At 41.9% G+C, this 10,344-nt stretch overlaps 1 protein-coding gene across 1 annotated transcript; it reads left to right on the top strand.

Moving 5' to 3' along the window:
- The first annotated feature begins 1,176 nt into the window (after positions 1-1,176).
- Positions 1,177-1,605, top strand: LOC148927490 (uncharacterized). Its single transcript, XM_089056613.1, has one exon. It carries the CDS (start codon positions 1,177-1,179, stop codon positions 1,603-1,605), a length of 429 nt encoding a protein of 142 aa, XP_088912739.1.
- The last annotated feature ends 8,739 nt before the right edge of the window (positions 1,606-10,344 follow it).

Raw genomic sequence — 10,344 nt, 5'->3', positions numbered from 1 at the left:
GAGTCACTTGTCTCGAAAGTGGTGTTTGCCTTGGTAACTTTGGATATCTTGATTGAGTAGTCTCCTTTGATTCATCATAAGGACGATATTTAGATTTTATGAGCTTCCGTAATTGAACTTTGATCCTAAAGTTGTTTGCAGTTATGACCTTCAGTATGATCACATCTCCAGACCTGTTTTCTTCAAATAATGGAATATTATTCTTGGAATTTTAGTTCACCTCTTTATTTCGCCAGTTCTTTCTTGCAGAAGTGAAATTCTTTTTAGCACAATGATTTTTCTTTCGGCAACACCAAGTTGAGGTTATGATGTTCTCTTCTTCGTTAACGGGTTTGGTCGTGTTAATTTTCTGAAAAGTTCCAATCACTTTGAGTTGCCCTCAACAAACCCGTGAATCCATTGATGTGATTTCATTTTTCAATAACATGATGTCGTTGAACCATTGTTAGTGCTACTTCATGACATTTGTCTATGACATGCTAGAAATGCTTTGACCTGCTTGAACGATATCATTCATTGTTGTCCGGAATTTTTGCAAATTTTGATCGGGCAGTCTGCAATGGAATTTGAGATTTATTGCAGTTTCATCCTGTTTCCATGACCTACCTCATGTCCTTTCGAACTCTCGTCAGAAGTAAATTCTCAAGTTTTATGGGTTTTACTTGATCCCTCTAAAACCATTTAAATTCTCAGAATGGACGAGTTAAGTTCAATGGAACTTAGTCCTTGCTTTGTTTCAAACCAATTGTCAATGATGAGATTTGAAAGTGTCGAGCCAGAAATATTATTCTTGTTCCCTTGATTAAGTTTGGAGCCTTCCGATGAAAGACATTTTGTGGTGCTTTTTTCGAGTTGAAATCAGTTTCTATCCAAGTAAGACTGTTTGATCAATTTTCGAATTATTGATACTAGACTCAAGGAAATATTAGAGTTGCGCTTTCGGATACGCACGAGGAATAAGTTCATATGGCCAATCACGCGCGGAAATTTTTTCATCAACTAAAAGCATCGACATAACAAATAAACGAGACGTTAGATATTCTGCAACAACGAACTACCTGTCACAAGCTGCTAGAAGATCGAACTTAAACAATAATCTCTTGAGAAAGGAAATATGTGTACGAATAGCTGATGATCAAGGCATGACTATTAATGTGATAATTGGTTATCGATAAGATGATGGTGTCTTCACCAGTGGGTGGGACAGTAGAAATCTCTCGAACGTGCTCAAACGTAGAAATTGTACTAGGAGAACTTAAGTTAGTCGCTCACGACCTGCAAGTTATGGCAATGAGAGATACCAACGTAATCCTAGGAATGGACTGGTTGGCCGCGAATTTCGCGACGATTCGTTTTAAAGAGAGGCAAATTTCTCTACAAGCTCCGGGAAAAGAACCCATCGTGTATCATGGAATCTCGTTGAACCGACGAACCGCGATAATCTCTGCACTACAAGCTACCGCGATGATGAGAAAGGGGCGACCTGCCTATCTCGTCTATCTTCACGACAATGAAAATGATGAAAGAAAAGTGGAAGATGTCGCTGTTGTGCGGGAATTTCCAGACATTTTTCCCGAAGTGTTACCTGGACCGCCGCCGGATTGACAATTGGAGTTCACCATCGATCTCGAGCCGGGAGCCGCACCCGTGTCCAAAGCACCATATCGAATGGCGCCTAAGGAGTTGGAGGAACTCAAGATACAACTCCAGGAGCTCATGGACCTAGGTTTTGTTAGGCCTAGTGTCTCGCCATGGGGCGCACCAGTACTCTTCGTGAAGAAGAAGGATGGGTCGATGAGGATGTGTATCGACTATAGGGAATTGAACAAATTGACCCTTAAGAACAAGTATCCACTGCCGAGAATAGATGACTTGTTCGATCAACTTCGAGGAGCAGGCGTGTTTTCAAAGATGGACTTGAGGTCCGGATATCACCAACTAAGAGTTCGAAGGGAGGACATACCGAAGACTGCGTTTCGCACGAGATATTGACACTACGAGTTCGTTGTGATGCCGTACGGTCTAACGAATGCCACAGCAGTATTCATGGACTTGATGAAGCGGGTTTTCCACACATACTTGGATAAATTCGTCTTAGTATTCATTGATGATGTTCTAGTTTACTCGAGGAACGAGAAGGAGCACGAGGAGCATCTACGAATTGCTTTGGAGACTTTGAGGACCGAGAAGTTATACGCCAAATTCAGCAAGTGTGAGTTTTGGCTGAAAGAAGTGAATTTTCTTGGACACATTGTATCGGCGGAAGGAATCAGAGTGGATCCCGCCAAAGTTGAAGCCGTGCAGCAATGGAGATCACCATCAACGCAAAGCGAGATTCGGCGTTTCCTAGGCTTGGCAGGATACTACCGAAGGTTTATAGAAGGGTTCTCCAAGATAGCGACACCAATGACCCAACAACTTAAGAAGGGAGTCAAGGTGAATTGGACCCCAGAGTGTGAAACAAGCTTTCAACTCTTGGAGAAGAAGTTGACCACCGCGCCAGTTTTAGTTGTGCCAGAGTCTGGAGTGAACTACGTAGTCTACACCGAGGCTTCGAAGGTTGGACTAGGATGCGTGTTGATGCAAAACAACAAGGTGATCGCATACGCCTCACGACAGTTGAGACTACACGAGTTGAACTACCCAACACACGATTTGGAGTTAGTAGCAGTAGTACATGCCCTAAAGATTTGGAGGCATCATCTCTACGGAGTTCGATGCGAAATCGTTACGGACCACAAGAGCTTGAAATATTTCTTCGAGCAGAAGGACTTGAACATGCGACAACGAAGATGGCTCGAACTAGTGAAGGACTACGATTGTGGCATCAATTACCACCCCGACAAAGCAAATGTTATGGTAGATGCCTTGAGCCGTAAAGACCATTCGCAAATGGCTACTTTTCTGACGAAAGAGGAAAGTTTGATACGAGAGTTTAGTAAATTGCGATTGGAAGTAGTAAGGGCACCCGAAACACGTGATTCACTACGAGGAAGTTGCCTTGAATCCGGATTTGAGCTACGAGGAACGACCTCAGATGATCTTGGACCGTAAAGTTCAAACTTTGAGGAACAAATCTATTGCCAGTGTAAAAGTACTTTGGAGAAACCACTAATACGAGAAAGCCACATGGGAACTCGAGGATAAGATGATGGAACTGTACCCGGAACTCTTCCCATGAAGTACCAAATTTCTGGACGAAATTTCTTTTAAGAGTGGTAGGATGTAACATCCCACTTTTTCGAACCCTAATTTTTGAGACGTGAAAATTTTTGCATTAAATGCTTTTAATGCTATGATATATGTGGATTAAATGATGAGTGATTTATCGCAATATTCTTTGAGACCTAATTGCGATATGGAGTTGAGTTTGAGTTGAATAGTCAAACTTGTTGAATATGTGACGTGACTATTGAATAGTCAATGTTGTGGAAAATATGACGTGGTCGTGGAATGGTCAAAGTCGGTGGAAAATGTGAAGTGGAGGTGAAATTCGAATATGTGAATATTTTGATGCGGGGTGAAATAATATTGTGGTGAATTATTTTTCCTAAGGGATGAGTGAGAATTAAATAGGAACATTATTTAATTAAGTGGAATTTTCGACCACCCCTATTTATTGGAAAGAAATTATATTTTTCTTGGATTTAATTATTGCTAGGGATAATTATCCAAATTAAATCCAAAGTCCGAATATTCCTTAATTGTTCCATGAAATTTTTGACCCCTATGTTGTTTCTAGGGGGATTTTCGAAAATCCCCTTATTTTATGGGAGAAGGGATTTTTATTATATTAATTGATCCCTTGTTTATTCTCTTCCATAAATAAATTCAAATATCCTAGCATATCTTGCCAAATCTAAGAAGATCTTGCCATATCCTATTTAAATTAGGATTTTAATTAATTCCTTGTAGAGGGAATTGAAATTCACGCCTATTTCATGTTATTGGGGAGATTTATTATTTTTATTCTGCTCCGTGATATTTTATTCTACTCCGTGAAATATTTGAATTAAATTATAGGCTAATTAAATAGCCAAAATTCGAAACCCCCTTATTTTCTCCTAGCAAATCACGCCAACCATAACCACCATATCTCCTCCAAATCTTTATTTATTAATTATTGGATTATACCTTGCACTCTATAAATATAGGAGGAGAATCAAAACCCTAGCATCACAAAATCACGCCCCCACTCTCCCAAAATTTCAATCTCTCCCTCTCCCCACTCTCTCAAATTTTTCTTCTACTTTCTCCATTATTTCTTCATCTTGTGTGAAGAATTGAAGCTGAAATTCAAGAATTCGTTGAAGAATCAAGATCCTACTTTGTTTCTAGCCTTCATTCTATTGAAAAGGTATTTTTTTTATTGTGATCTTTTCTTCCTCTACCGATCAATCGGTGTTCTTGAATCCACATGCATTTAGAATGAGTGAAGGGGAAATTAATTGATGAATGAGATGCACATGTGTGTGTGTGTGTGTGTGAAACCGTGTGGGTGTGTGTGATGGTGCGTGTGTTTGTGTGTGTGTGTGTGGGTGTGTTTTGAAACACTCATGCGTGGCATGATTTGATGATAAATCTGAAGATGTTGTGCGAATAAAAGCGTTATGATAATCGTACTTTGATTTTAAATGGTGATATTGAAAATAATCGATGGGAAGAAGGGAAACATGGGAACATGCATGATTGTGATCAAAGATTGAGACTTACTTGTGATACATAAATTAAAGGTGATAACTCGCGCTCACGGAGTGATAGCAAGAAGAAGAACATACTTGTGATCTAGGAATCGAGGTGGGCTTTATTCTTAAACTCTCTCTTATGTTGCAAATTTATGAAAGTGGAGCAATAAGGGTGGATTAAACTGTTATGCCATGCCTATGATTATTTTGGATATTGTGTGTGCCTGATGCCTAGTTTGCGAGTGCGCTCCATTAGGCTATAGGGCTATATAAACGAATTCGGGTCTGAGTAGGGCCGCAAACCCTATCAGGCTAGTGTACACGGGAGATCGGGAGCCGTCCTTGCTAGTCGGCCGGTCTCGTGGGCGAAAGTGTGGCCACACTTCGCCGCACCATGATATTGTTGATTGATGAAAAAATGGGAGGTATTGTTTGACTGACCAGTCCATGAAATATTTTGTGATACTTGATGCTATCTTTTAAATTAAATGCTAAACCTCGAGTTCACTATGGTAAGGGTGACATAACTATAAAATGTTTTGGCATGAGTCCACTGGGTATGTTTAAAATACTCAGCCCTGCATGTGTTTTCCCTATGTGCAGGTTGAGCGACGACGGGCGGTCGGTGGTGTTGAGACAGTTGAATCGAATAAAATGGATGTTTGGAACTTTAAGTGTAGTCGTGTCTTCATACATGGCTTCGCTTTCCCTTGGATTGCTTCCGCTGAATATTTGGGAACTTATTATCTTTGGTTGATTCGAACTTATTTCTTCGATTTGGAATATGGTGAAATATTGCGTTGTGTTGGATTTAAAATAAACCCTTGACTTTTGAGCTTAGCCTATGTTATCTATAAAATCTTGATTTTCGTGATTTAGCCGTTGACTTATTGCCTTGATAGTTCATTAAACACTTGGTCAGACCTCTTTAAATGAAACCCTAGTCTACGTTCTTGTTGCCTTTAAGTTCGCCTAAGTAGCAATCGCCGTATTTATTATACCCTAGAAATCCAGGCTGTTACAAAAACCTTCGGGTCAAGGAGTTGCAGGTCGGACAGAAAGTACTCCTTTTTCAGTCAAAACTCAAGCTCATGCCTTACACAATCGTTGGCATTTGAGCGCATGGAGCAGTGGAAATTCAGGGAGTCAAAGCTAACTCTGTTCCTTTCCTTGTTAATGGTCATAGAGTGAAGGTGTTTAGGGATAGCTCGGAGTTGTGTGAAGTGGAAGAAATTCCACTCCACACACCTTCCACTATTGCCTAGTAAGCCATATTTAAATATTCTTCGGGAATTACTGGGTCAGGTAGATAGGGTAAAATTTTCGATCAACTGACTGGACCAGTTAGTTCCGCAGAATATTTAAACATTTAGATGTAAATAACTTGAATAAGTTTTTTTTTTTTACGAAAATACAAAAATATATACTTCTAAAACCCAAAAAGATTTTTGAAATTCTGAGCGTCTGAGGAAATACACAAATTTGAAAAGCTTATCTCTTTGAACCAGATGTTCAACAAATTTCGTTCTTTTACTAAGTGTTGAGGATTATTCGGTCCGGGGAAAGCGGAGAGAAATTAGGGGGAAGTTAAAAAATTTCGAATTTCAAAAAGGTGGCGAGGCGTACGGTTGCTTGCGTCAGGACGCGACCGTTCGCCTGCAGCCAATCATGTCGTTTTGTTTTATTTTCTTTTCTTTCTCTTTTATTTCTTTTCTTTTATTTTCCTTTTATTTCCTTTTTTTTCCTAAAATAACTTCCCTAAAACTAATTAACTTCCCTCTCCTAAATTAAAATTCCCATAACTCCTAAAATCTGACTTCAAAAAAATTATTTTTTCTCTCTGCAGTACCGAAAGCATACCACCACCACCACCGATCATCTATCACGGCAACCACCGCGACGAACCAAAATGCAGAGGAATCTGATGGCCCGCTCAGCCCGCGGGAAGAACCCACCGAAAGAAAGGACCAAAAAGATGGCAACGGAGGCGACGAGTTTGACACCCGCGACCGAGAAACCACCTTCACCGCCACCAGAAAGAAATCCAGCACCCACACCAGCCGAAGTTCCACCACAGCCCACATCGGCCGAAGTTCAACCACAACCGGACATCTGCCAAAGCAACCCCACCGCCGAAATTATCTCCACTGAGGCGAAATCCGACGACGAGGATCTAGACGAAGAGGAGGTCATACAGGAATTCATGAAGAAATATGGGAAAAAGCCGAAGGCCCAAAACCTTAATCGAAACATCTATAGCACAAGCCTTGACCCCGCACCAAGAAAACCCCCAAATCTTACCTGAAACCCTAACCCAAGAAACGAACCCCCCAAACACTATTCCTCAAACAGAAACTGAACCCCTAGCCGAGTCCTCTGTAGATAAAGAAGAAACTATCGAGGAGGAGGGTGATAGGATGGATACTGAAAAATCTGACAGAGAGGAGGAGGGTGAACGAGTTGAGCAAGTGGAAACATTGGGTGAAGAGGCCACTGGGTCAGGGGATGAGGGAGAAAAGAGGGAAGGTATAGACAGTGGGGAGGGTGATAAAGCAAGGGAGAACAAGGAAGAGGAAACAGGGGGTGTAGATGAGACGAAAGGACAGGATGTGGAGAAGGCTGTAGATGGTGAGAAGGGTAGTGAGGGTAGAGTAGGTGAAGAAGGTGAGACAATTGATGATGAGAAGGCTGAGAAGGAAGGTAGGAGTGTTGATGAGGAAGTTGTTGAGAGGGAGACAGAGGAGGAAGAGAATGCTAATGGGGAGGATGTCGAGAAAAAAAGGAGAAAGAGATGCTGACAGAGAAGGTGCTGAGAAAGAATGTGAGGAGATAGAGACGAACATCGTAGTGGTAGACGACACTACTACTGAGGAGCAAGGGACCCCGACAGATGAGAGGTTGACAAGGAGGCAGTCCCGCCGGAACAGGAAGCAAGAGGATAAGGTAGAGGCAAATAGGGCCAAGAGATTAAGACTGGAGGACACAGAAGAAACAGGGGAAGACATCCCCCAGGTCTAGGAATCTTTGGCGGCCTAGAAGGATATTTCTCCGGAGGCCCTGGAGACGAGATATGAGGCAGAGAGGAAGAGAAAGGGGAAGCATACTGCTAAGCCCCAAAAGAAGAAATCTCGCCCAGCGTCCACCACTGTGATGATTAGCGAGCCGGAGGAGATCCGAGTGCCATTTGCCCATCCGACAAAAGAAGAGGAGGCGGAGATACCTAATGTGGAAGAAAGCCCGTTCGAAACGATGGAGGTCCTAGTAACCAAGAGGTTGTTGGAAGCGATGGTCCAGTTCGAGGACCCCAAGTTGCAGCGAGCATGTGATGGACGCGCCGCGAATGGGAAGTCGGCGAAATCCGGAAAGAAGCTATGCCTCTCGGACCTGAGGGATCTGGGAGTGGAGAAGAAGTTCATCTCCTACTTCAAGAGCATCGGGTTCGAGTGGCTTGTAACCACAGCGAAGAGGAGGTGCCGGTGGCTCTGGCGAAGGAGTTCTTCACATCCTTCAAATTCAAACAAACTACAGATCTCGACGCGGACACAATCTCCTTCCGACTGTTCAATGAAGAGATGGAGATGAGCATCAGGGAGTGGTCACTGAGAATGGGGCTACTCACACCCGAGGAAGAGGAAGAAGGAACCTGGAACGAAAGGGAGATCGGCGCACCAAAGAATACAGCAAGCTTTGATGCTGAGGAGGCCTGGAGGATGATTGCCCACAAGAAGGTGGCAAAATTCAAGACGAGCACATCAAAAGGGATGGTGAAGTGGGAGGGGGAAGGGAGTTAGTGCAAGTTAGTGTCAAGCATGTGTGTCTGTTTGCTAGGTCTAGGAGTTTATGCATTTATGTGTCAATATGTTTTAGTATATGTGTTTTTGTCTGTTTTCTTAGTTTAAGTCCTTTAGCGTCTAGGTCTAGTAGTTTGAGTCCTTTTTCTTTTTAGTAGAGTCGGTTAAGGGGAAACCATGCATTGAAACTTGCCTTATTCCTTTTTCTTGTCTTTATACTTGAGGACAAGTATGATTTAAGTGTGAGCAGTTTGATAAGGCTCGTTTCATGCATTGGTTTTGGGTTAAAATTCTGTGCATTTGGGGCGCTTATCAGTGTTTATGAGTTCAGGTGCGTAGTAATCTGCCGGACCTAGGAGTTGTTGTTACCTGACCTGGCAGATGCAAAAGAGAAGAAATTGAAGTAAAAATCAGACGTCGTCGTTCGAACCTGGGAGAATCAAAAGTTGGCGACAGGAGCAAGAGCAGATTATTTTAAAAGTCTTACTCAAGGGCAAGAGCGTCAAATCACCAGAGGGATACCCTAAGGATCAGAGCCTCACATATATAAAGAGTTCAACCTTGAAGAACAAAAAAGCCACTTCTACACACTTTAGTTCAAGCTCTCGTTCCATGCCTTATTTCAAAACTTCAAATTTCTCAATTCACTTGTTGCGCACTTGGAGATGGAGGATTCTGGCCACCGTGGTTCTCGTCGTTATTTTGCTGCAGTGTAACACCGCCTTGTGAAGGCGAAGAAACAATATTTACTTTGCTTTGTTTAGTTTGCTTTCGGTTTCAAGTACTTGTTGGTTTTTAAGTTTCATAACTCTAGTTCTTGCTTTGATCTACTGGATTCGAACCTATTTCTCGTTATTATGGAAGTCTATGTTGGTTTTTGTTGGATCTCGCTGAGTTGATGCTTATTTCTTGCCTTTTAACTTTCGTTATTGTTTATTGTTAGATGTTCGGAGTTGAGATCTGTTGGTTTGTTGTTGGCGGTTATGGATTTGCATCTGGAGGTGTCTGGAATCGTTGAATCGTGGTGTATTTGAGTTAGAGTTTCGCGTATCTGATGTTTGTTGTTTACGTTTGCATGATTATGGCTATTTACTTTCTGTTTTTGCATCCTTTGGGTCCAGTAGCGTAAATCTGTTAGTTTAGGCTTAAATTTCTCGTTTTAAGTAAGATCCGAAGTTGCTCTGTTTTCATGGTGTTTAATACTCTGTTTTATCTGCTATTCTCGTTTGATTCCCGAAGATGATGAAGTTGTGGGTAGTTAGAACCAGATCTGCTTTATGTCAGTACTTTTCTGCATGTACTTTACTTTTCTGCATTGTTCTCCAGACCCTGTCAGTACTATCTGCTTTGTCTTTTTACTTTTCTGCATGCTTTTCCAGACCCTGGTAGTTTAAGGAAACTTGTCTCTACTTTTCGCTTTATACTTGTCTGTCCAAATTAGGAAAGTCCGTCTAGTTAAGTTAACTCCAGTTGTCTTAGAATTTTAAAATATCTCATTTCTCTAAAGTCATGCATGTTCCGTACGTTCTCATTTCTTAGACCCAGTAGGTAGAGTAAAGTTTTTCTGTCTCTCAGACCCAGTAGTTTAAGTTCTCGACCCACAAAATTGCGTGGCAGCAGCCAACCCCCTTTTCCCAAAACATCCTCAAATGCAATTTCGTAACACCATCGTCCTCGTGGGATCGATCCTTTACTTCCCTGTGCTAGTTGTGGTATAGTGGGTTGAGGTTTTTGAAGAAATAGAGTGCACCCAACGACCCCTTTCTGATAGTTTCATGATCTTCTAGCCTCTGAGACCTAGTCGAATCCTCAGGACCTGTTAGATCGAGTGATATCACACACAGCACGCACTGCACTCCAAAGCTCCT

Source organism: Salvia hispanica, chromosome 4 (genome assembly GCF_029641045.1).
Source record: "Salvia hispanica isolate PSC_SH4W2 chromosome 4, Shi_PSC_v1, whole genome shotgun sequence".
NCBI lineage: Eukaryota > Viridiplantae > Streptophyta > Magnoliopsida > Lamiales > Lamiaceae > Salvia > Salvia hispanica.
Note: the sequence above shows the minus strand (reverse complement) of the source record. Positions and strands in the feature narration are given on the sequence as shown.

What these genes read in the sequence shown, in the direction of transcription:
- LOC148927490 (XM_089056613.1), top strand. Translation starts at nt 1,177, where the DNA reads ATGATGGTGTCTTCACCAGTGGGTGGGACAGTAGAAATCTCTCGAACG.